Source organism: Papio anubis, chromosome 1, assembly GCF_008728515.1.
Source record: "Papio anubis isolate 15944 chromosome 1, Panubis1.0, whole genome shotgun sequence".
Lineage (NCBI taxonomy): Eukaryota > Metazoa > Chordata > Mammalia > Primates > Cercopithecidae > Papio > Papio anubis.
Window position 1 is genome coordinate 117280739 of NC_044976.1, and position 27775 is coordinate 117308513.

The following is a 27775-nucleotide window of genomic DNA, read 5'->3' on the forward strand; positions in this document are numbered from 1 at the left end:
GTAGAAAAGGAAGGCACAGAAAAAATGAAATAATAATAATTTACTGAGGAATCAGCAACCTCAGAAATTCTATTTGTTAATTTTTCTATAAGGGGCCCCAGAGAGGAAACTATAATAAAATAATTTTGTGGCCTTCATCCTCATGAGTACTCACCTCCTCCTTCAGTTCAGGAACTTTCTTCTGGAATATTGCTGAGGAACACCACCTTTCCTGCTCACTAGCCGTCTGGTTCATGGCGGGAACGCTTCTCTCCCCAGGGCTGGTTCCCACAGTCATGTCTGAATCAGCCACACAGTCGCTCATTAAAACCAAAAATATCGTTACAGAAGCCTCTTTTTGGGGGAGGCTACTGCAAATTCAGGGAACTCGCTGAACAACCTATTTACTGGAACTGACAATTGTTCTCAATGGGTTTCCCTACAGAACAGGCTGGTGTGGGGAGATCTGGTGGTAAAGGCCAAGCACGTAGCACTTCTTCAGCACTACATTTACAGATAGGAAATGAGACATGGCTTTCTTCCCAGGAAGAGCCTGTATTTTTATATTACTCACAAAAAGGGAAATCTGTAAAATCAGACCATTTTATCTTAGAGTCATATAAAGTCACATCATTTGATTTTCAGAAACACTTAGAAGAAAAGGATGACTATAGGCCTGCTTTACTATGTGCATAGGTGGGTAGAAGTGAGGAGGGCGTATTATAAAATGAGTTTGCATTCCATAGAGCCAACATGGTTATATCAAATATTAAATATTTTATTTATTCAAGGACTACTAAGTGATTGTGACATCTAGAGGCCACATTCCAAATAATTAAGAGTAAATGCCACAGCTAATGCACAGGAGAGGGACAAGACTCAGAAGACTTTGGTTATAATTCCTATTCGACCTCTCACTGGCTTTCCATGTCCATCTCCACATAGACAAGGAGCCTGAGGGTAGAGACTGTGTGTCATTTCTAATTCTTGGTGCTTGGACTGTACCTGCAAAACAGGCACTCCACAAATGCTTGTTCACTGAGTATATTAGGTGAATCCACATGGAACTGCCAGTGTTTTGGGTAAAAAATAATAATCAAATATTATAATTTCATATGACTCAACTTAATATTTCCATCTAATTTTGTCCACATATTGTATGAATTTGCTTTTCCCTAAATGCGCTCATGTTTCTGTGCCCTACTTTTTTATTGAAAAGCCCTGTCTCCTGTCCTATATCAATCATATTCCTTCCTTGAACATTCTTGTGAATGACTCATTCCCAGGCACACCCAGCAGTTGCTAGCTGGTATCTCTGTGTGTCTTCCTCTAAACTGTAATCATATTGCATTTCCTCAGTGCCTACCCAAAAATTTGTCATAATGTTGAATTACCTATCTAAGGATAAAGTCACTATAGCTCTGAAACCCAGTTTCCTTCCTAGAGAAAGAAGAGAATCCCTGCCTGGCCAATATAACAGAATTCTTGAGAGTTAACATATGAGGACTTAAAATGACTAACAGTAAAGCCTCCAGGTTGTTCTTCTTAAAGGGGGTGGTTTGAAAGTGCTAGTGATAGGCAATTTCTTTTCAGCTCAGTCTCAGGGAGGGATTGACTCTTCCCAGCCAAAACATTTCAAAAGATGCACCCAGTTGACAGACTGAAAAGAGAATGTTGATCACATAGGGAGGACACACAGTCAATGAGAACACAGACAGAGTCCTTGTGTTAAAGAGAAAGAGACCAAGAATTTCACATGCACAATTATTTCCTTTAACTTGTAACAGGGGCACATAGCACTTGACAGGGTGAACTGAAAGAAATCAAAGGCTGCATTCGAAAGCAAACTAAAGACTGCTCTGTGTACAAATGAAGAACTTTTCGGGGAATAATTATAACAGCATTAAAGTAAGGAGAGGGGAGGGGGAAAGGAGGCAAGGAGGGAGAAGTGAGGGCTAAGAATATCATGGGACACACAAGAGAGTATCACAAGTACTTGGAGAAGATTCTAGACTCAATGAAAAGCGGCAGACTACTCCCTTGGGCATAATAGTTAAGGGATATTTCTTCATTCTTAATTAGGAGAAGCTAGAGACTCATAATAAATATGTTACTTTTGGCAAGTTGCTGAATGTTACTTTAAAAACTGGTATTAATAGTTCCTATCTTATAGAGCTGACATAAACATGAAATAAGATATTGAACATAAATACACTTATAAAGTGCTCAGCATATGGCAAGTATATAATACATATTGGAATAGCTCTTATTATTTAATATTCTTTGGCAAACTATATGGTCATTCTCAAGTAATCCTTTTACTATCTTCGTGAATTGCCCAGTTGAATAACTCTCTAGGAAGAGTCCTGAACTTTAAATATTTGACCTATTATTAAGCAAAACCAGTAAACGGAATACTGAAGAAGCAGTATCCATAGATGGTTCTATGACAGAAGTGTTCTCCATCTGTATTTATTCACTATGGTAAGCAAAAACCACATGAAGCCATGGGGCACTTGAAAGTGCTGCTAAGGAAGGAATTTTTAAAATTTAATTATTTCAGTTTAAATGGACACATACTATATTGGACACTGTTGCCCCCATACATACCAAAAGACCTATACAGGTCACTGTGGCCTAGTGTGGCTCTGGATTAGGTGACCTGGATTTGAAACCACAATCTTCCCTTTAGAAGCAGAACTACTTTAAGCAAGTAACGCAGCCTCCCATGCCTCCTCAGTTTCAACTTTCGCAATCTGAGGTTGATAACAGTATCTACTTTATTGGCTTATAGATTAAATTAGAGAATGCAAATAAAGCGATGGTTCTCAAAGTTCAGCATGCATCAGTATCACCTGGAAGGCGAAGACACCAATTGCTGGGTTCATCCTCCAGGTTTTTTATTCAATAGGTCTGAGGTAGAGTCAGATAATCTGCATTCCTAATGAGTTCCCAGGTGATGCTCATGTTGCCAGTCTGGGGACCACACTTGGAAAAACACTGTTATAAGCCATTTAGTGTGGTGCCTGATAAACAATGAGAACTCAATAGTGTTATTATAAGCATCTTGATGGTGTACATCAGGAGGGCTTTTGCAAAAAAAAAAAATTCAGCTTTATTAGAAATCTCTAGCCCATTTTCTGACATGTACTTTTGATAAATGTTTATGAGTCACCTACAAAGGGCAAGACACCCCCACTGTGTTGTGTCAAAGTGGGTTTGAAGCAGGGTTTCAGAGCACCAAGTTACATGACCATGATTATTACCATCTGAAATATTTTTTACCATTTCAACTTTCTACAAAACATACAGGAAAAAATAAAAATTAAGTTTCTCTCTAATTTTTCATGTCCATTAGAAAGATTGTGAAGGTCCTGTAAACGATAGGTGGAAGGGATGTGAAAATAGATCTAGATTCTATGCTTGGCTCTTTAATCAACTTCCTGAGATCACTGGGTGTGATGGATAATTTTTTTTTTTTTTTTTTTTTTGAGACGAGTCTCGCTCTGTCACCCAGGCTGGAGTGCAGTGGCGCGATCTCGGCACCCCCCACCACGCTCGGCTAATTTTTTTTTTTTTTTGTATTTTTAGTAGAGACGAGGTTTTCACCGTGTTAGCCAGGATGGTCTCGATCTCCTGACCTAATGATCCGCCCGCCTCAGCCTCCCAAAGTGCTGGGATTACAGATGTAAGGCACTGCACTCGGCCGTGATGGATAATTTTATGTCAACCTGACTGAGTTAAGGGATATCCAGATAGCTGGTAAAGCATTACTCTGGGTGTGTGTGTGAGGGTGTTTCTGGAAGAGATTGGCCTTTCAATCAGTAGACTCAATAAAGGAGATACACCCTCATCAATGTGGGCTGACATCCAATCAGCTGAGGGACTGACTAGAACAAAAAGACAGAGGAAGGGCTAATTTGCTGTCTTCTAGAGCTGGGACTTCACCTTCTCCTGCCCTAGGACATCAGAGCTCCTGGTTCTCAGGCCTTCAGACTCTGGGACTTACAGTGGCCCCCAGGTTCTCAAGCCTTCAGCCTTGGACTGACAGTTACGTCATTGGTTCCCCTGGTTCTCCAGCCTGAGGACTTGGACTGCATCACACCATCATCTCTCATGGGTCCAGCTTGCACATAGCCTATCATGGAACTTCTCAGCGTTCATAATTGGGTGAGCTAATCCCCATAATAAGTCCTCTAATATACAGATATATATCCTATTGGTTCTGTTTCTCTGAAGAATCCTGATTAATACTGATTAACCAGGCAAGATTCTCTTAATAATTATGGGCCAAGTTTGGACCTGAACAGTTCGGTCACTTAAAAAAAAAAACAACAGGTTGCAAACAAGTCCACCCTCACCAATGCATAGACTTTGGTCCCTGGAAGTTATCACAAGTTATTTGTTTTTCTCCTCTGAGATTCTTTCCATAGTGCCTTAGTTTTTTGGAGGAAAGGTATTGCAAGGGGGTAAAAAACCACACAAACAGATAAACAGATAATTGGCTTGATAGATCTACCTTTAGTTTTGTCATTTTCCAGTATTCATAATCCTTTCAAAGTTTCCTTTAAAGGGGAAAAAAAGAGGCCTGTAAGAAATAGCTCAAAGAGGTTCTAGGATTTATAGACATCCCATTCCAATATAAGATACAAAAGGCAAATAGATCTACCTTTAATTTTGTCATTTTCCAGTATTCATAATCCTTTCAAAATTTCCTTTAAAGGGGAAAAAAAGAGGCTAGTAAGAAATATGCTCAAAGAGGTTCTAGGATTTATAGACATCCCATTCCAATATAAGATACAAAAGGCAAAATGTTTCCTTTTCCCATGATCCAGGCTAGCTCCAAGAATCCTAAAAAGGATCTTTTAATTCGGATTCTGAGATGTGGTGTTTTGTGGATTTACATGTGTTCTGACACGAGGACCACTCTACTTCCTTAAGAAACATGAGCAAAAATGCTTTGCTCAACAACCTAGTTAGGTATGTACAAATGGTGATCATGGTCCTTACTGACAAAAAACTTATAAGCAATTTCTGTTACAAAATCGATCTTCCTAACAGGTCTTGTTGTATAAGTCAGGATTATCATTTTCATTTTCAAGTGTCAGAAATAGAAGTGCAGAAAAGCTAGGTTTTAGGGTGACATTACTTAACTGAGGTAGAGGCAAGATGAGAAGCTGTCAGTCATTGGGAATATCTGATTTATCAGTCTTCACTGCTGTTGTAGACTGGCAGAACCTATTTCAAAGTGTTTCTGCAAAAAGCATAGAGGAGAGAACTTGGGACCTGCCTTGGGGATTGTGATGGGGAAATGTGACCACGGTTGTCTGAATCCAGATTTTAAGTTCGCATCTATTGGCTGAATTGATGATATAAACGTCATCAGTCGTTCCAATACCCACCTTCAAAATCAGAATGTTTAGAGTCTAAAAAATGCTACCTTTCAGCATTTTTATTTTTTGGTACTGATGAAACAAGCACTATTCTTAAGAATAAGGGGTAAGAGTTTTACTCTCAGATTTGCCTCTCTTATGGAGTGATATCGTACAAGCTAATTGGATTCTCTCAGTCTCACTTTCCTCATGTGTAAAATGACACTAATTCTCCTAATTCATAGGGGGTTGGTGAGACTAAACTGAAATGAATGCAAGAAAGTACTTATTAAGAATATAATTCAGGGACTTGGGCTCTTGTACAGTAAATAAATCAAGTCAAAATAATGCAACCTCCTTAGAAGATCATATCCCATATCTCTGAATTAAAAAACAAATTATTGCTGGAACAGTTGGTGTCATCTCTTGGAAAACAAGTTAATCAACTTAAATATATTAAATCAGGCACCATCTCAGTGACAAACAAACTATAAGAATGGAATTGTTTTTATGAGATCTGAATACAAATTAGCATCTGATCAAATGGCATCTCAAGGATTAAACATCTAAGAACTCTATATATTGCTTTATAAAAGAGTTGAAGTAGATAAAGTGTGCATCTGTTACACTAAGTACTCCAGAAAGAAGCACAAATGACACTCCATTTCCCAAATTACTCCTTACCTCAATCACATTTGTGTAGGCCAAGGAGTGTGCCTCAATAATTGGGGATTCAGACAGCTATGCCTTATTTATTTATTTATTTATTTTTGTTGTTGTTCACAGCATTTTGTTGATGGGGTTTGGAACACTGTCGTATTTCAAAGCTACAAAGCAATATTCATCAAATAAAGCCAATAATCAGCTATACCAAATTAAATGTCCCAAAACCATAACTTTTTCTTGTGAGGAAAGCTGCCGTTATCAGAATGCATGGAGTGCAAGGCACAAAAGCCTTACTGTGATTCGTTGAAACTTCCTATAGAAAACCTACCAATTTCTTCACCTCCTGGCACACAGGGTATGCTAATTCTTTGGCTTTTGCTGATCCAATTTGTAAAACTTTCTCTAAATGGTCCTTGTCCAGCTTCAGTTTTTCAATTTCACGCTTAATTGGGGCAAACTTCTCAATCACAGCATCTGCCACGGCCAGCTTGTAGTGAGCAGTGTCCATGCCCGCGCTGCGGCGCACCACTTCCTCCACCGAGAGCCCCGTCACCGCGGCGTGCACTGCCACCATGTTGGACACGCCAGCGCGGCCAGCCGGGTCATAGGTGACCTCCGAGGTGAAGTCCGTCACAGCCTTGCGGAATTTCTGCACTATCTCCTCTGGGCTGTCTGTTATTCGGACGGTGGCCAGTTTGTCAGGGTCTGATTTCGACATTTTGGCAGAAGGATCACGGAGGGATTTTACCTTCTTCATGGATGCTAGGTTAAAAACACCAACACACACATACCCAAAACAAAAACAAAACAAACAAATCACCAAGATGTATATACTGACAGTTCCCAACTTGCAATGGTTTGAATTATGATTTTTCAACTTTACAGTGGTATAAAAGTGATATCCATTCAGTAGAAACTGTACTTGAAATACCCACACAACGATTTTGTTTTTCACTTTCAGTATAGTATTCAATAAATTACATGAGATATTCAATACTTTGTTGTAAAATAGGCTTTGTGTTAGATGATTCTGCCCAATTATAGACTAATATAAGTGTTTTGAGCACGCTGAAGGTGGCTAGGCTGAGCTGTGATGTTCAGTAGGTTAGGTGGGTTAAATGCATTTTTGATTAACAGTGTTTTCAACTTACAATGGCTTTATCAGGATGTAACCCAATTATAAGTCAAGAAGCATCCGTTTATACTTTGTAAATTATGTACTACTTTTTAAATATTATTATTTTAAATTTTTTGTCTCTTCCATACTTTTAAAATATTTTTAGTTACCCTTTCCAATAACCCAACATCTTTTTCAGTAATCCAATGTGGTCTACCTACTAGTCCTACACTAGAGAAAACAATGAGGACTCTAGTTACAGATCCTGAATCCTGTCTACAAGAAAGCTGAGGTTAGTCCCAAGAAAGTTCCAAGCCTGTCTATTGTCCAATCCTCTCTTTAGAATATACCCTGATGTAACAATTATAAGTTTGTTACTTACTTAGAATGGACTTGGGCACTGGAAAGAACTCCCCATACTTCTTGTTGAAACCTTCTGCTAGGTCCTGAACTAGTTCCATGTGCTGGACTTGATCCTCCCCAACAGGAACGTGTGTGGACCTTTAATAAAAGACAGACAGAAAAACACAGCAAGGCTCTTTCTTAGAGACAGAAATGATATTGCAAGCAGCTGCATTTCCTGTGAATATTTCACTGTTGGTGTTCAACAAATGTTCACCAACTATAGAGGGAATGTTTAGACCTAAGTCTTTATCTATGGATCAGACAAAAGCCAAAGAGATGTTTCTCTACTCTAGTTGTGTTTTTTCCATAGCAGAGGAATACAGCCATCAACACCAGAATAACAGGATCTTGCTGGGAGGGAGGAATGGGATTTTAAATAGCATATGCTCTAGGCACAATTGTGTTTTAAAACTACTCCTCATTCCCTCACCCAGCCAGCACATATTATCCCAGGCCTGACCAGATGCTTTTTACCTCAGAACTGCAGCTCACACTTGAAAGACACCCCACCCCACTCTTCAAATCAAAGGCGGCAGAAAGTTCTTCAGGCAAGAGTTTTTCCTCCCTGTCACATAGGGAGTAATTCAATATTCTTTTGCAGTAAGCTTCATTTTCAAGTACATTGCAATCACAGGACAATTAATATGTTGCAGAGAACTTAAAATCTACAAGTACAGTGTAGATGGCTATCAAAAAGCAAGTTGGAGAAAACATGAAGTACATTGACATTTATGTAAATTTTATAAGTGCATATGGAAATATATCTGTAGTAATAAGCATAAAAACATACTGGAAGCTCCTCCCCAAATTTATAATTGTAGCTGCTTCTAGAGAAGGTGGGAAGGAAATAGATCTGAAGAACAAAGGAGACTTGAATTTTATCTGTAATATTTCATTTTATTAAGAAATGAAGATGTGAAACCAAAAATATCAGAATATAGGGAATGACTTTATCATGACTTTAATCCCATATGTAAAGTTGGCAGTGTCAGATCATGACACTGCAAACTTTATTACATCAAATAAGGGAAGAATGAACCATTATAGAGAAGTCTTGATGAGGAAAATTTTATACTGAAGCCTTATGGAGGGATAAAAAACAGGCGATTTTATATATGTAATGCTTGGCTGGGAGTTTATACTTGATAATACAAGTAATACAGTGCTCTGAGGTTTTTTTAATCAAAGAAACAATATTGCCCCTGTGAAAAAAGTAGTGAGACATCATAGGCAAGTTTCTTAACCTTTCTAAGCCTTCGTTTCCTCTGTAAAGTGAGGGTCATGATGGAGCTTACCTCATATGGCTCTTTCATGGATTACAAGTATACTACTTGATAGTAATTAGCTCTATAAATGGTTGCTATTGATATTTCTCTCTCTATATATATACATTCATTAATATCTGACATGATGAAGGACAAAATGGTAAAATAAAGATACTATAAAGAACCCTGATGAGGGGTACACTGACTTTTTTCACACCAGATCATTCTCCTTTTTCAGAGCTGACATACCACAAATAAGAACACATAATCCCAGAGATAGTCACAGACCTGGGCAGTGATCCTGATATGCATAGAAACCTTACTTGAAACTGACAGTTCACATATCTGATCAGGTAATCCCAAAATATAAATCGCATGTTACAGGAATTCTGAGAGCTCTTTTAATTTAAGGAAAACAAGAACAGAACAATCAATGGAAAGGCAAAATGTAAGGACCATGACAGCAGACCCAGAAGGCGTTTCTCTTCTTCTAAGGCTAATAAGTGAATGTTGACCGGGTACAGTGGCCCGTGCTTGTAATCCCAGCACTTTGGGAGGCCAAGGTGGGAGAGTCACCTGAGGTCGGGAGTTCGAGACCAGCCTGACCAATGGTGAAACCCTGTCTCTATTAAAAATACGTAATTAGCTGGGGGTAGTGGTGCATGCCTGTAATCCCAGCTACTTGGGAGGCTGAGGCAGGAGAATCGCTTGAATCCGGGAGGCGGAGGTTGCAATGAGCCGAGATTGCACCATTGCACTCCAGCCTGGGCAACAAGCGTGAAACGCCGTCTCAAAAAATAAATAAATAAAAAAAAAGTTAAAAAAAAAAAAATAAGTGAATGTGGGAAATTCTACAGAATAACTGTTAGGGCCATAACCACTGCTGTCTTCCACACAGCCTGGAGTAGAAAGCCACTGGATCAGTGAGTGGCAAAAGCAAAAATATTCCTTCTTATGTTTTCGTAAGCACTCATAGTCCTACATGATACTCCTTTCCGGGATGTACATGCAGACACCCCACCTTTATAACTTTCTCTTCTTTGAGTGGACTTTGCTACACCTGTCTTGTAATTGTAGTTAGGCTGACATGCAGAGGTCACCTGGACACCCCAAGCCAAATTAGCCAACAGAGCAGGTTAAAAAACAATTACAGTAGCCCATAGGAAATCGCAATGGACTGCAACTAACACAGAAAAAACAATTACCATAATCAATACACTTAAAGCACATCAAAATGAATATTTCCACATGTCAAAATGGTTCCAGATTCACAAAGCAACCAAACTAAACAGAAAACACATTTAGTTTTCATAATGACTCTGCATGCATCTTTGCCTGATGTCGGTTCCTTGCCTCTTTTCTAACAATTCTGTGGGGGGGTGAGGGGGTTGGCTTTTTTTTAAAAAAAGGATTTAAAAAATTTTAATCTTTTTCACCTGCCCCTATTGCTCCAATTGGCTTTTTCATCTGATTTTAGTGTGTTTGTTTCTCGCCTTCCCTCCCTGTGCTCCTGCTGCTTCTTTCACCTCCTATAATTTATCTTGGCCTTTACTTCTCATCCAGTGAGTTTACACTTTACATTAATTCATCTTGTCTTTGATTCTATTCACTTATGTGCCTTATTCTCTTCATATTTCCAGCCTTTCCCCTCAGTCTTCCTTTCACTTCAAATAATTTAGTGCTGCTCTTTAAAAATTTATATCCTGCATAATGACATCCATATTAATGTGTCTTCTCTTTTTTTCTATTTTCCTTTTTTTTTTAAGTTACTGACTGTGCTTTCTTAGACACAACATAAAACAAAAGCCTTTCATAATTTTGATTGTTATAACTTCTGTCACATAATAAGGCCTCTGATCTTCTCCTTTGGTGACTAAACCATTTTTCTTTTGCTTAGTTCCTTTTTGCATCTATGATTACTTAAGATCACCCCACCCTTCTGGCAGAATTAGTGTCCAGATGAATAATCATTGCCTACATATATCTGCTCACAGAGATTTGTTGTCTTATTCTTTCTTTTTCTACTTTTTTTGGCTGTGTTTGTAACTTTTCAGTGCTGCTGCCTTTGACCAGCCCAGCTGGGACAGGAGTTTGGTGGTGTTTTCTTGTCATAAAGGATTCATTTCTCATCACTAGTTGCTTGTTGGATATGCAATAATGACTCTCTAATTCAGCAATTACTTACTGAAGACCCATGATGTGAAAGAGCTGGTGCTGGGCACTGTGAAATATATAATGAAAGGTTTACTTTCTAAAGATTTAAGACCTCCAGGAGGAGAGATAATACCCAAGGAAGCTCTGAACTCTTCTGGCGAGTCCTCCTTCAGCATCCCCTACCTCAGTGAATGGCAATGCTATCAATCCAGTTGGGTAAGTCAGAAACATTGGGTCATCCCTGACACCTCCCTCTCATACACATCCAGTCCTATCCATTTTACCGCCTAAATGTTTCTTATATTTGTCTACTTTTCTTCCTCTTCATTGTCACCATCATGGCCCACATTAGACTATGAAATAGCCTCTAAACAGATTGCCCCAGATATTCTTGTCTTCCTAAAATTCATTCTCTGTATTTTAATTCTCTTTTAAAAGAATGAGTCATATCAAATTCGTTGTATCCTTGAAATGTACAAATAGATTCCTGTTGCTCTTTGGAGAGCACACTGGATTATCTGTTGACACCTCAGACAGATGTTCCAAAGTCGACTAACTGGCTACACAACTTCCCGCAAGTTGTTAAACCACATTGGGCTGCACTTGTAAAGCAATGGAATTAAAGAAGAGGCTCCTTAAAGCTCCTTTCCATCCTTTGCTTCACGGTATCATTAAGAGTACAGTCATTCTTGTTAAAGTTTACGCTTTTCCATAGCCCTAAGCTCAGAGGACTCTCCCATTATAGCTCTTCAACTGTTAAGGAAACCTACCATGCTCATGTGTTTTCTTACTCTAGTGCTGACAATTCTCAGCTTTTGTTTTTTGTTTTCGTTTCTGGAGCCAAGGTTTCACTATTTTGCCCCGGCTGGGCTCAAGTGATCCTCCCGCCTCAGCCTTTCAAGTAGTTGGAACTTCAGGCATGCAACACGATGCCTGGCTAGCCTTTGGTTCTATAAAGAAGTAGGTCTTGAAACAAAATTAGACAACATTGTAATCATCAAAGACATAGTCATCATTAGTCATAACCAAGTAACAGCTCCTAGTCAGAGTACTGCCTGGCCTATATTTCATTTTAATCCTCTAATAATCCTGTGCTTAATAATTATTCCCATTTTACAGGTGAGAAAATCAAGTTTCTTCACAGAACCTTTTCAAGCAAATATCCTACCTCTCTAGAAATTGTATTATTAAGACTTTCATTATACTTTCATTTGTTACTTATTGGAGAATATTGTTCTAGCTTTTTAAATAAGTCAAAAGCTACTAATTACAAATAATAAATGTTATCAAGAGTCCAGCATACAAGTTAATACAACAAACAGACAAATAATCCTTGCAAGTTTTCATCAGAATTGAAGATAGGCTGCATGTATTCATGGACATTCCCTGTTTGTAGAGCTAAGCAGCTGCCCTTCTGGCTGTTTCTGTCATAATTGCACAAGGGCTCTGGAGTCATGCCACGAGGTACAGATACTGTCGTCTTCATGCTGTTATCAGACTTCCATGCAAAGAACTGTAGTTCACAGCTTTAGGGGTAAGGGATGCAAAAACATTGGGGAAGTGTCTTCTTTTCCCAGAAGTTTTCACAGTAGCATGGCCCTAAGTGCATGCCAATTGGGAGGCTTTATCTCTAGAGGGCCAAATGGGGGTCAGAGGAGGCTGATGAGGGGTTAGCATGGAAGAATTGAGAGGGGGATGAAATCAGAAGCCCTGGCCAGTAGTACAGCAAGTGCAGGGATCAGCATCCTCAGGTGTATATATTTTTTAGGACTTTAAGTGGCAGCAGTAGCTGACTGGATGGATTATGGGTCCAGGAAAAGCACAAGTACCCTATATCATATTTTAAAAACTCACTCTCAACCTGTAGGTCTAATACAGTGGCTATTTAAATTTAATTAAAATTAAATAGAAGGTAAAGTTCAGTTCCTCTGTGGCACTAGCAACACTTCAGATGCTCAACAGCCACACATGTGGCTACTGGCTACAGGATCTAGCACAGACATAGAATATTTCCATAAACACAGAGAGTTCTATTGGACAGCATTGCTTTAGAGTCTAGAATATATAAAAAAATCAACATTTAAAATGTTTGAAGTTTAATCATCACTGGGGAAATATATATGGCATACTGGTTATGAGCACAGACTCTGTATCCAAACTTCGTGGACTCAAATCCTGGCTCCAAGCTTTGCTAATTATATGACTTTGGGCATGCTATTAACCACTCTGTCCCTCAATTTCTCCATCTGTAAAACTGGGACAATAAGAGTGCAAATTTTAGAAGGTTGTTGTAAGGGTTGATGTATGTAAAGCACTTACAATGGTTTCCAACACGTTGTAAGTGCTATTTAAATGTTAGCTCTTAATATTATTAGTTTCTCACAGAAACATACTTCTATAATGTAGTACCTATTTCTGGGGAATAGATATAAACTGATTGAGATGTCTGACCCTTTCTGCACTTCCCCCTGCCCATGAACCAAGTCTGTATTGAATAGGTTAAAACACTCTCTAGTCACCATGAGTATGTACAAGACCAGGGTGAACTCTTCTTACTTGTACAACAGAATGTCGGCCGCCTGGAGTACTGGGTATGTGAGCAGGCCCCCCGTGCCATCGTGCTTCTGCTTGGTAGTCTTTGCCTGTGAGAGGTGAAAAGAGTGGAGGGTTAGAAATCTGAAATCTGACTTGAACCTAATTATACTGCTAAATTAAGAAAATTTTAAAACAAGCAAATTGTGATCTGCAGCCACCTGTAATAACATTATATGTGGGTTCCTTTTTAGCAACTCTAGCCATCTTCTGGCTTGCTTGTCTTCACGTTCCAGGCTGAGGCAGGAATAAGGACAGTGCATTTCACCACTGCCCCTTTAAAGGATCCTGCCCTGCTACTATTTCTTATTTATTTTATTAAAGAAAGGATACAGGCATTTATTGGTTCCAAATCGGATAAATTCCAGATTTCACAGACAAGGTCACAAATTATCATGAAATTAAATCTCTACAAATTAACTTGAGTTAATATCAAAAGCTCTATTGTTCATACATGGAAACTTCCCAAAAAGTCTCACAGCATGCTACTGAGAAAACTGGAATGTTCCCTTAAAATCACATTTAAATAACAAAATACAAAAAATCATGGCATTTAAAATAAAACTAAGTGAGAGAAATTTTCATCTAACCAATCCTAATGACCTGTCTTGATCCTTAGGTGATTAAGCATGCTGAAGCAGTGAGGGTCAAGTGACCCAATGAACAGTACAGGTTGTATAGACCAAAACAGTTCCTTAATGGAGAAGTTGATGGAAACACCTGAGATGATATTAGAAACATTTAATAACTGGGTAGCAATAGATGTCGACTATAAACTACTACTGTGTACTCAGTAAACATGATCCTAATGATGCTAACTCCCTTGCTGTGGCTGCACATTGCTGACATGTCGTTTGGTTCTCTGAGTAGAGCTATTTATCAGATGGGAATACTCTGTGCAGTTTCAAGGCCTAAGGTATAGCATCTCTTGTAAAAATAAATGGATGCTTTGGTATGTAGACAAATCTTACCCATTTAGTTAATGTGAATCATTTCCTTCAAGTCTGATTATTTCAAAATGAACTGGGCAACTGAATTTATAAACTTGTTTTATTCCAGGGACCAAGCTCATGAGCTTACAAATTTGGGGTACCCCTACCAAGGTGCAGACACACTTTTTAAGGCTCAATCTGAAAACACAACAGCTTCTCTCCTTAGTCGTCTTAATTTTGGTGTTTCATAATTTAGTTACAAACTTTTCTGAGTATACTTCAAGTGGTTTCTGGCTTATAGCAACCAATGCTCTAGGCCATTCAAACGAAATTTGAATGTTTGAACATACAATCTCTTCACTACATCCCCTAATTACAAAGTTCATGATAAAGGCTAGTTCACAATTATCACCAGGTAAAGATAATGAAAGTTTAATTTGGAAATGTGCAAATTGGAAAAGAACCCAATTTTTAAAAGTTGCCATCCCAATTTATAGCCTTTTCATATTAGCGTAATGGACCTTGAAATTACAAGGGAGAGGGAAAATGTGGAGAGCATTAATATTTATTGAGTGCCTATTATGCGCTCCAGATGTTTTACATATATGTTACTGATTAATCCTCTAAATAACCCTGACCTCAGCAACCCTCACCCCACCCTTCTGTGCCACTATTCTACCTTTTGCTGTCCCAGTGGAAACCAAGCTAGATGCCCTTATCAGATCCTCCATGGCACTGGAATCCAGCCCTCAGAGCGCTTCTTACACTTTCTTATTACTTATTTAATTGTCTCTTCCCAAACAGACTATAAGCCTCATGAAGGGGGCTACTTCTTATTGACTGCTATTATCTCTAGCACCTAATAAGACGTAAGACTCACAGAAGATATCACTAGTATTTAATTAGTATTAATGAAGGAATGACCACAGAAAACAGTGACATACCTGAGGATAAGACTGGGATTTGAAATTCATGTTTTTCCTACAAACAAGCAATTATATACTAATGGAAAGGTTTTTCCAGAATATCAGTACATGCACTAGTAATGTGCTATCAGGAGATCTTTAGATGCTGTTTTAAAGTGGGAATAGTTCCTATTAGATTAGTATTCAGTTCCTATAAAAAGGATTTCAACATTACACTTAATGGTAGAATATTATGGGGAAAGTATTGCCTAAAACCAAAATACGGCAGATAACATTATGAAACTTTGTTTCTAATTCGTGGCAAATAAGGAATCTGCAGCATTACCAGTTCCGTCTTAGGTATTAAGTGTCTTAGTCCACTCAGGCTGTTATAACAAAATACCCAACTAGGTGGCTTATAAACAACAGAAATTTACTTCTCATAGTTCTGGAGGCTGGGAAGTCCAAGATGAAGGCAAAGTCAGTGTCTGGTGAGGAACCTTGTTCATGGACAGTGACGTCTAGCTCTGTCCACAGATGATGGCAGGAGCAGGCGGTCTCTCGGGCCTCTTTAACAAGAGCACTAATCTCACTGATGAGGGCACCACCCTCATGATTTAATCACCTTACTAAGGCCCTACCTCCTAATACCGTCATCTTGGGAGTTAGGTTTCAACATATAAATTTTGGGGGGACACATTCAGACCACAGCATTTAGAAACTGTCACTTTAAAGCTTTGTCTTTTTCTTTCTGTAGCATGCGTGAAGGCTTCTAAAGACCAGCTTTTGAGGAAACCAATGGCCCTGAAAATACGCTCAAAAGAAGCTTGAAATTGAAATTAGTGTTGACGTAGTTGGGGGCTACCTACCCTGGGGTTATCCAATTGCAAAAATAAATGGAAGTAAAGTACTATGAATTATTCAATTTATCTTTCTTGGTTGAACGTCTTAGAAAAAGTATAGCCCTAATTATTCTGTGGGTTTGAACTGTTGCCTGGACTCAACTTGTTTAACTGTTAAATATAATATGTTGTCTCTTCTCTCCGCAATAAAAACATTCTTTCCTTACTGCCAGTTAATTCCAGTGGAAATGGGAGGCAACTTCAGGGTCCAGTAATCAAGAATCTGTGATTGTTTATTAACTATGTGGTTGTTCAAAGTCATTACCAAGTCTATCCAAAGGTAACGCTCATTCAACTGTACACAAATAAAAATGATTAACATCATTTTTAAGTCAGGAGGAATCTTGGAAAATCCTTTTATTTTCCTTTTAATACTCTGAAGCAGGGAGGTTAAAGATGATGTTCCAACCATTAGTGAGTAGCAGACCAGGGAGGAGAGTAAACTCAGGATTCCCAGAACCTAACGGAAAAATAAACAGGAAGGGAAAAATAGCTTATTGTCTGTTTATTAATCAGATTACTGGCATTTACCTTCCACTGATGTAAATGTTGTAATCGAGGTAGTCTGACCATGCAGGAAAGGATCCAACTTAACTGTGTGTGTTCAGACACCTAAAGAAATAAAACAGGACATTAGTAAAAGTGGCCAGTGTTTTCTTGCATATAAGAACTAAATAGTAAGTATTACCCTAAATGTCTGAAAATACCCCAAATCAAGGTTATTATAAGAACAGGTGAAGGGGGCTTAGTTCTGATTCATGATGGATAGACTCTTCAGTGAAGAAAAAATCATACAAGCTAACTGATTTGAGTATTAATCTAGTGTTTAAGTCTACTCCACAATACACCAGATTCTGCTTCAACATCTTCAATGAGAAAGTTTCATGATGTCCTGAGGCATCTGTTCTATCTGTAAAAAGCCAAGCTTATTAAGAAGACTCTCTCTCTCTCTTTCTCTCTCTATCACACACTCACATACTCACACACACTCACACACAGGTTCTAAGCTTCTCTAAATAACTTCTAAATATATCAAAGCAGCTATAGTACTTTATATACAAGTGGTGAAAAAAGGAACTGGACTTAACATTAAAGATTGAATTCTTTAGATCTAGGGTAATTTGAAAATTAGAGATCGCCTTATCATTCCATCACCCCAAAGAGTATTTTTATAGTTTCTAGTTCCTCCTCTTTCTCCTCTTTTTCATCTTTCTCTTCCTCCTTTTCTTTTTTTTTACAATGCACCATTTGTATTCAAAGGAAGCTGGTAAAGTGGCAAAGAGGGAAGATTGTAAGGATGATATTGATAAATATGGTCAATTGTTTCTCATTAGTCTGCAGTACATAAAGGGAATATTTTATTCCTCTTGGTACAGCTTTCACATAACGGGCACATATGCAGAACAGGTGAAAGATCTAAAACCTGAAAATCAAAACTCTTGATTTAAAAATGAACTCTAATTACTATGCAGTCTTACAATGTGCATCAAGAACGCGACCAAAGATGCTCTCTAGAGATGGATTATAGCAGCCTCAGCAAGGAAGCATGATGTACCAAAGAAACATCCATATTTCTTGTAGGCGTTCTTAAGAAAAATGCCTGCCAAATCATCAATGGAATTCATCAGGAAAATATCAACTTTCCTTTTTTTTTCTTTGAGACAGAGGTCTTACTCTGTTGCCCAGGCTGGAGGTGCAGTGGCTGACCCTCAGCTCACTACAGCAACCTCTGCCTCCTGGGTTCAAGAAAGTTATCCGCCTCAGCCTCCCAAGTAGCTGGGATTACAGGCACCCACCATGCCTGGCTTTTTTTTTTTTTTTTTTTGTCTTTTTAGGAGAGATGGGGCATCTTGGGGCCAGGGCTGTCTTGAACTCCTGACCTCGATCCACCCCACCCTCACCTTAAAGTGCTGTGTCAGCAGGCATGAGCCATCATGTACTCCAGCCCCAAATTTGTTTTTGTTTCAACCAAATTTAATCAAGTTACCAAACCTGATGACCTACAATTTAAGGCCTATGCATCCTGTTTCTGTGTTCTGGGGATTACAAGCCCTTCATCAACTGTGGCTTTTTTTTTTAATGTCCACATGATTTCCTTAAAAACAGAGACTGTTGCCAACTCTGAAAAGTGGCCCCAAATGTGTTCTTTGTGGGTTTTGCAAAAAGAACGTAAAGGAGTGGAGCTGAATCAGCCAGGCCTGTTTTACTAGCAAGGAATCACCATCTGTTGTAAGATGGTTTCTCATTTCTTTCCTCAAGTTATAGAGAGGGAAGAGTTGTTTTTCACGTGTTTGACAAGGAATCACTTTTAAAGTTTTGCAAGTCCGTGGGCTGAATCTGTCATCTTTCTTCCAAGAGGCATTTGGGTTTCATTGAGGGCAGTGACATTGATACACTGTCCATGCAAATTGCTAACTGCTGCTGTAAACAAATAGTTAAATAGTAACTAACCCTGGATGTAGGCAAGAGGACTAGAGTTGCTTCCAATCACCAAGGAAAATACATTCCCATTGGAAGTAATAAAACAAGAGCTGTTTTTTTGGCATGAAGAAGTAGGAGAGAATTTTTTTTTCTTCTCTTTACTGAATTGGGAGAAAGGAATGAAAACACAGATAACCATGGATATGTGGAAAGAGACAAGATGACGCCTCTTTAACTCTGATTCAAATGCTTAGCTTTGGTGATATGCAAAAAGCTACTACCAGGTCTCCATGAAGCTGAGTATTTTCCTTGGAGTAACTTTTTATTTGGACATACGGAATGAAACTTACTTAATATTCTGCAGAGATCTTCCTGGTGTTTCCAAAATAGTGAGCATAAAATTAATTCAAATTATCCTCACACAGAAAAAGTAGGTAAAAGGTCAATGGCAATTAATTTTTCACAATTCACTTTTAATAATGATATAAGAAGAGTAGGATACTTCAGATTTGGTTGTCTTACTTTGTACATATTCATGACAATTGCTTGGAAAGGTTCAGATTTCCATTTGGGGGAAAAAGGGAAAATGGTATCTAAATATATTTTATCATTTATGTTGTAAAACCACAAACAAACTAGCTATATAACCTGATTGGCCACAGAAAAACAAAGGCATGGACAATAAAGTCGCCTATTGACCATCCATAAACAAGTCAGCAGCATAAACAATAAGAAAGAACTGAAGATTTCAGACCTCTAATTCTAAAAGGTGCATTCTTCAGTTGCAGCTGTTTTGCCTATCTTTTTTACAGCTGTAGAACATAACTTGGTATATTGTATGTCTCAGGAAATATTTGTTGAATGTGTTGGCAATAGGAAAGGCTGTAAAAAGAATGGGACCATTAGGTTTGGCAACAGACTTAGTGATTGAGGCAAAAGCAGTTTCAGGGGAGTGATTGGGATGAAAGGTAAATTGCAGTGGGCTGACGAGTGAGACTAGAAGACAAGATATAAAGACAGATATGCAATAAGGATTGCAAAGTAGTTAAGAGTTCTGTCTTTGGAGTGAGGTTGCCTGATCTGAATGCAAGTTCTGCCACTTAGTTGCTGAGTGACTCTGTGTGAGTGATTTAATCTCTTTGCGTCTCAGTTTTCTCCTCTAGAAGATGAGGTTAACAATAATATCCCCCTGATAGTATGTAAACAGAACCTAGCACATAGTAACCACTCAATAAATGGTGGCTCTTATTATTCTAATTTTTAGAAATACTTCTGTTTTAACTTTTAATTTTAAGATAAGTGTACATTCACATACAGTTGTAAGAAATAATACAGAGTGATCCCATATGCCCTTAACCCACTTTCCCTCAATGGCAACATCATGCATAACTACAGCTTAATATCACAATGATACAGAAGTGGGGAAGGGAAGGTCGTGGTCCCTTTAAATGATACAAAAGAGGAGCAGGGCATGGTCTATGGCTAGGGCTCCACCCCCGGACCTGTGCCCATGGACCTAGATGAGGAGAAACATTTTTGTTTTCCTGCCCAAATGTTGTATTTTCCAAGACCACCCTGGTCAATCACACCCTCATCCTGTGCCTATAAAAACCCCAAGACCTGGACAGGACCGACGGCTCATGCCTGTAATCCCAACACTTTGGGAGGCTGAGGTGGGCAGATCACCTGACGTCAGGAGTTCAAGACCAGTCTGACCAACATGGCGAAACCCTATCTCTACTAAAAATACAAATATTAGCTGGGCATGATGGCAGATGCCTGTAATCCCAGCTACTCGGGAGGCTGAAGCGGGAGAATCGCTTGAATCCGGGAGGCAAAGGCTGCAGTGAGCAGAGATCACGGAGACCACGCCATTGCACTCCAGTGTGGACAACAGAGCGAGACTCTGTCTCAAAACAAACAAACACACAACAAACAAACAAAAAACCCTGAGACCTTAGCAGGCAGACACACAGGCGGCTGGACAAAGGGGAGCACATCAGTGGAGGAACACATGAAACATAGGGGGCTCGACAGGCACCTGCACACCAGCAGGCCACTGACGGGCGGAACGACATGGAGTTTGTCTGGGGCAGTCGGAGGAGAACCCTGGCCACCCAGGGGAAAGCGGCCCAACTCCAGGGGAAAACCATCTCCCTTCTGGCTTCCCCATCTGCCGAGAGCTACTTCCACTCGATAAAACCCTGCACTCATTCTCCAAGCCCACATGTGATCCAATTCTTCCGGTACACCAAGGAACTCAGGGATACAGAAAGCCCTCTGTCCTTGCAATAAGGCAGGGGTCTAATTGAGCTAACACAAGCCCTTTACAGATGGCTAAACTAAAAGAGTACCCTTTAATACACGCCCACTGGGGCTTCAGCAATAAACATTCACCCCTAGACACTGCCATGGGGTCAGAGCCCCACAGCCTGCCCATCTGTACGCTCCTCCAGAGGTGTGAGCAGCGAGGCACTACGAGCCACTCTGAGCCACTTCCCCTGTCACACATCCTGCCAGGGGGACAAGGGAACCTTTCCTGTTTCAACAACAAGAAAATTCTGAATTTGATGCCATCCCTCCACCCTATTGAGATTTCCCTAGTTTTATATGTACGAATTGTGTGGGGTATGTTTAGTATTATGCACGTTAATCATATGTGTAAGACATTTGTTTTTCAAGGAAGGATTAAGATGGGATAACTGATAGGAGTTAGAAAATAAGCATTTTGTTTTGTTTTCTAAATTGGGATAACACACTGTCGATGTACTGAGCAGAGGGAGAGCCACTAAAGATTCAGGAAAGGGGATAATTCAAAGAACAATATTTCTGAAGGAGGAAAAGGAATGATACCCAACAGAGGTAAAATAATGGATGATGAAATATCTTCCATATCTTCCACTGAAAGGAGAGATGGGGGAAGTGAAGACAGATGAGGACATATCATGTGAGTTCAGAGTGGAGGACAGAAAGCTTTAGAGGAATCCACATCTAACAGGCTCTGTTATCTCCGAAAATAGAAGACAGGGTGATTAGAAATAAATGAGGTAAGAAATATACTCAAGAGACTTTCTGGGTGTGATAAGAAGGAACAAAAAAGGCCTTATGGAGTGGAGTTACATGAGACTTGAATTGATATTTTGTGGATATTTTTGTGAATGAAAGGAGACAAGTGATACATAAATTATACTCTTGGGGAAACTGATATTCTTTACAGTAGCCTAAAATATTCTGCCTAAGTAATAATGGATATTTAAAAGATTTGTAGAAAAAAGTTAAATCAGTTGACTGCATTTTAAATTTCCTTTGGTCAGCAAGGACTTTAATAGGATCCAAAAAAGCACTAAACATAAAGCAAAAAATCTTGGTAGATTAAACTACATTAAAATTAAGGACTTTTCCTTATCAAAATTCACCATAGGGTGAATAAGCAAGCCACAGACTGGGAGAAGATACCTGCAATACCTACACAGAATATATCGGTACACAGAATACGTGAAGGACTCCTATGAATTTATAACAAGTAAGTAGATAAACCTATAAAATTAGCCAAAAATAGGAATAAGTAATTCACACAAAATAAGATCTCCAAATGACAAATTAATATATCGGAAAATATTCAGCTTCAGAAATCATCAGAAAATGCAAATTACATGCATTAAATGCAAATTAAAGCCACAATACAATACCAATACAGATTCATCAGAACGATTAAAGTGAAGAACCCAACAGCATCAAGTATGGCAAGAATGTTGAGTAAATGGAACACTTACTCTCACACACAGCTGTAGGAATGTAAATTGTTACACCAACTTTGGAAAACTGACAGTATCCACTGATGCTCAACATTCACATATCCTATGACCTAAGTATTCCATTTTTAGGTATATATCCACGAGAAATGTGGGTATATGTTCCATAAAATATATGTGCAAGAACATATTGTAACAACCCCAAATTCTGAACAATCCAAATGTCCACATAAAGTAAAACAGATAAATTGTGGTATATTCATACAATGGAATACTACATCAATGACAATGAATGAACAATTACATGCATCAGCATGAATCAATCTCACAAACATCATATAAAAGAAGACAGACGACATATACTGAATGAGAGGAGTATATATTGCATAATCCCATTTATATAATCTCTATAAATGGGGTATCTTGAGAGTAAGGGATAATAGTGATAAGGAAGAAGAATTAGGGGCATTCTGGGTGCTAGTTACACAGGTGTGTTCAGTTTATAAAAACAGATTGATCTGTATATGCTTAGGATTTTGTACTATTCTGTAGGTTTGTTATACCTAATATAAAGCTTACATTAAAAATCGAAAATGTGAATATAAAGGTTGGAGTCATGAAACAGAAAACTCAATAGATGTGATTAATATTAGAGTGTATATAGCTGAAGAAAGAATTAGAAAATAGAATGAAAAAAAAATCACTCCACACAGCAGTAGGTAGCCCCCAAATCAACCCTAACTCCAGTTCCTTTCAACATGGTTAAGGGGGAGAATGGGTTCCCGTAATTGAAGAAAGGTAAAGATATCAGAGCTGCCACTGTGTTTGATGAGACCACATCCTCCAACCCAATTCTCACTTAAACCCATTCCAACAGGTTTCACCTCCACCACTCCACTAAAACTACTCACCACTGTCATCAATGCTAATGGTTAAGGTGAAGTAATCATCTTACTTGATATATTCAGCAGTCCTTGCCACAACTAATTACCTCCTCTACCTTGATACATTTTCTTTTTGGCTCCCCTAGATATTACATTTTGGTATGTTTTCTCCCTATTTCAATAGTTTCTCTTTTCAGTCTCCTTTTGCTGGTTCCTCCTGTTTAACCTGACTTCTTAATTGCTGACACCCAGGTTTCAGTCTTTGTTTCTTCTATTGTTTTTTATACCCATTCCCTTTGCAATATCATCTCATCTCACTGCTTTAAGTAAAATCTGTATAGCTGATGCCTTCTGAATTTATAACTCCAGTCAGACCTTGCTGATGACCTCCAGACTCATATCCAGCTACCTATTCAGCTTCTCTATCTGGATATCTAACAGGTTCTCAAGCTCAACACATCCAAAATGTAACTCCTGATCCTCCATCCCAAATCTGCTCTATTCACAGATGTCCCATCTCTGTGGATGGGACAACTTTGCAGTTGCTTAGGCAAAAACCTTGGCATCATTCTTCACTCCTTGTACTCTCTCACACTCTGTATGTAATCCATCAGCAAATCTTGTTGCCTCTACCTTCAACATGTATTCAGTCTCACCACTTTTCACCACATCTGTTGCTAGCACTCCAGTGTGAGACACCATCAACCCTCCCCAGAGCACTGTGGTAACTTCCTAACTCATCTCCCTGCTTCCACTCTAGCTCCCGACAGTCTATTTTTAACATACCGGCCTAAGTGACCCCTCCACAACATAGATCACATCGTTCCTCTACTCAAAATCTTTCATGTACTTTTCATTTTTTCAGAGTAAAAGCCAGAGTCCTCATAACAGCCTATAAGATGAGGCACAGTCATCTCCTCCGTTTCAACTCTGTAACCTCTGTGATTCAAATCCTACTCCTATCTCCTTTGTCCCTCCTTCTCCAGCCATGCTGGCCTTCTGGTGTTCCCAGAAAACACCAAATTACACTCTCACATTAAGGGCTTGCACTGGCTTTTCTCTGATAGGAATTGTCTTCCTTAGATAATCACTGACTCCCTAGATATTCACTGGCTAACTCCCTCACCTTGTTTTTGCTCTAATATCATCTTACCAAGGGGGCTTACCCAAACTACACTGATTGAGTCTGTTCCCCTCAATCCCACTCCCAATTCTCCTTAATCTTTTTCCATATCACTTATCACCTTCTAATATACTTTATGTTTGGCTTATGTATTTATTTTATATTACTCCAATAGAACATAAGTAGTATGGTAGCAAAGATTTTTCTCTCATATATTCACTAATATATCATGCTATAGTACCTAGGGCATGGTAAGTACTCAATAAATATTTAATGAATGTATGCATAAAATTAAACATTAGACATTTATAGAGAAATGTCTAAACATGTGGCATATGTATATAGTTGCATACTGTACAACAAATAAGTGAGCTAGATTTAAATGAATAAACATGAATAGATAACAAAAACATACTAGTGTGTGAAAAAAACAAAACTGCAAAAAAGTACTCTACTATTATACCAACTATGAAAAAAATTTTTAAAAACCATACAAACAAAAATACTATATACTGTTCAGCGAATTACACATGAAAGCAAGTATAAAAAATGGGCTAGACTGACACCAAATCCAAGATTTTGGTTGCCTGAGAATAAAGGGACGCAATCAGGAGGGGTAAAGGGAATAGGAAGGGAAAGAATTGAAGGAACTCTCAACTTCATCAATAATGTTTTTAATATAAAAAAGTTGAAACAAATATGACAAAATAATTAATATTCATTTTTGGTATTGGGAATATGGATGTTTTACCATTTTCTGTATTTTGCTTTTTTTTTTTTAACTTTATTTTAGGTTCAGGGGTATATGTGCAGGTTTGTTATAGAGGTAAACTCATGTCACAGGGGTTTGTTGTACAGATTATTTTATCACCCAGGTACTAAGCCTAGTACCTATTAGCTATTTTTCTGCCCCCTCCCTCCTCCCATTCTACACCTTCCAGTAGGCCCCAGTGTCTGTTGTTCCCCTCTATGTGTCCATGTGTTCTCATCATTTAGCTCCCACTTATAAGTGAGAATATGTGGTATTTGGTTGTCTGTTCCTGTGTTAGTTTGCTAAGGATAATGGCCTCCAGCTCCATCCATGTTCCTGCAAAGAAAATGATCTTCGTATTTTTTTTTTATGTCTGCACAGTAATCCATGGTAAAATGTAGTATATATACCACATTTTCTTTACTCAATCTGCCATTGATGGGCATTTAGGTTGATTCTGTCTTTCTTATTGTGCATAGTGTTACAATGAATATACGTGTGCATGTATCTTTATGGTAGAATGATTTACATTCCTTTGGGTATATATCCAGTAATGAGATTACTGGGTCGAATGGTAGTTCTGTTTTTAGCTCTTTGAGGAATTGCCATACTACTTTCCAAAATGGTTGAACTAATTTATACTCCTGTCAACAGTGTATAAGTGTTCCCTTTACTCCACAACCTGGCCCACATCTGTTATTTTTTGACATTTTAACAATAGCTATTCAGACTGATAAGAGATGGTATCTCGCTGTAATTTTGTTTTTGTTTTTTTTCTGAGACAAGGTCTCACTCTGTCACCCAGGCTAGAATGTAGTGGTGCAATTTGCAACCTCCAGCTTCCCAGGCTCAAGCATTCTCCTGCCTCACCCTCCTAAGTAGCTGGGATTACAGACGGATGCCACTACCATCCAGCTAATTTTTGTATTTTTAGTAGAGATGGGGTTTCACCATGTTGGCCAGGCTGGTCTTAAACTCCTGACCTCAAATGATCCACCCGCCTCAGCCTCCCAAAGTGCTGGGACTACAGGCGTGAGCCACCGCACCCGGCCCTCGCTGTATTTTTACAGTTTTTGAGATGGGATAATTTTTAATATTTTTTAAATTTCAAAAATATTTAACAGAAAGAGTGCAGGATAGACAGCATGATTCTGAAAGATATATCTGCTAGGTATCAATCAACTGATTCAAGCAATTAGCTGGCTCAGTAAATCCTGGATCAAATCTCTGTGTCCCTTAAGATTTTACTTTTTCACATGTAAATGTTATCTTCCTAGGAATTGGGTCCTGTATGTTTTACTTAGGACACTTGGATGACTATTTAGACTCAGAAATTCTCATTTATTGCTTCCTCTTGGAAACTAGCAATTTATGCTGAGTTATTTTTATTAGACTCTTATCCCCATGACAAATCCCCTTAAGAGGAACTTTGGAGTTCTGATTTCAATTAAAGAATCTCTGTATAAGCTCACTCTCTTCAACTGGTCTTCCTCTTCTCAGTACTATGCCAATAAATCTGTCCGTACACATTTGGAGTTCTCTATACTTTTTCTTAGTCTAATACTTCCAAAGTTAAATAAGCAGCTTCTGTCAGGCTGTTCTTGACTTAAAACTCACCTCTATGTAAATTCTATTGCCTATTGTGCTTGCGTGTGTGTTTGCCTGTAACAATATATTCATCAGATTATGCTAGGCTATACAGTGTAACAGACAGCCCCCAAATTTAAGTGGCTTACAGAAATTGTTTTTTCCTCTTTCACATGACATATTGGTACCTATAGATTGGCTCTAATTCTGCTTTATAGATCTTTTCATTTCAGGATCCAAATTGAACAAATAGCCCCTATCTGAACATTCTGTTCTCATGTCAGAAGGAAAAAGAGCAAGAGAGCTAGAGCAAACAGGCAATGGCTCTTAAAGATTCTTCCTGGACATGGTGTACATCATGCCCACTCACTTTCCACTGGCTAAAGTAAACCACATGGACAAGTCCAACATCAGTGGGGTAGAAAGAGATGCCTCTCCCACAGGAGAATTCACAAGGCAGTGGGCGAGGACATACAATCCTCCCAAGCAGGGGTCAGCAAACTACTGCTCCCAGGCCAAATCTGGCCTGTGGACTGTTTCTGTTCCACCCACGTGCTGAGAATGGTGTTTGCATTTCATAAGAGTAATCAAAATTTTTTTTATAAAAAAAGAAGAGGAAAAATGGAGGAGGAGGAAGAGGAGAAAGAGGAGAGGAAGAAATAGAAAAAGAAAACAGGGAAGAGATAGGAGCAATGGCAGTGGCGATAGAGACTACGTGTTGCCTGCAAAGTCTAACATGTTTACTGTCTATCCTTTCACAGAAAGTTTGATAATCTCTGCTCTTACAAGAAATAAAAATGAATAATCGGGAACAATAATAATCTACCACTAGTACATCCCCCAAATTAGCTACCATGACAAAAAATAAGAGAACTGACCTGTAGAGAACTTGATGGCAGACAGTTGATATTTTATCAAACCTATCTTTTCAGTAAGATTTTATTTAAAACTTCTATGTGGATATATTT

At 38.7% G+C, this 27775-nt stretch overlaps 1 protein-coding gene across 2 annotated transcripts in view; it reads right to left on the reverse strand.

Moving 5' to 3' along the window:
• Positions 1-4639: 4639 nt before the first annotated feature.
• Positions 4640-27775, reverse strand: part of WARS2 (tryptophanyl tRNA synthetase 2, mitochondrial) — a 112651-nt gene continuing 89515 nt past the window's right edge. For both annotated transcript variants that reach the window (XM_009216565.4, XM_017946246.3), the window contains exons 3-6: positions 16821-16901; positions 13515-13600; positions 7517-7635; positions 4640-6779 (exon numbers count right to left, since the gene is read on the reverse strand). In XM_009216565.4, the coding sequence (XP_009214829.2) occupies positions 6331-6779; positions 7517-7635; positions 13515-13600; positions 16821-16901 (735 nt within the window). In that variant the 3' untranslated portion in view covers positions 4640-6330. The remainder of the gene's footprint in view (positions 6780-7516; positions 7636-13514; positions 13601-16820; positions 16902-27775) is intronic.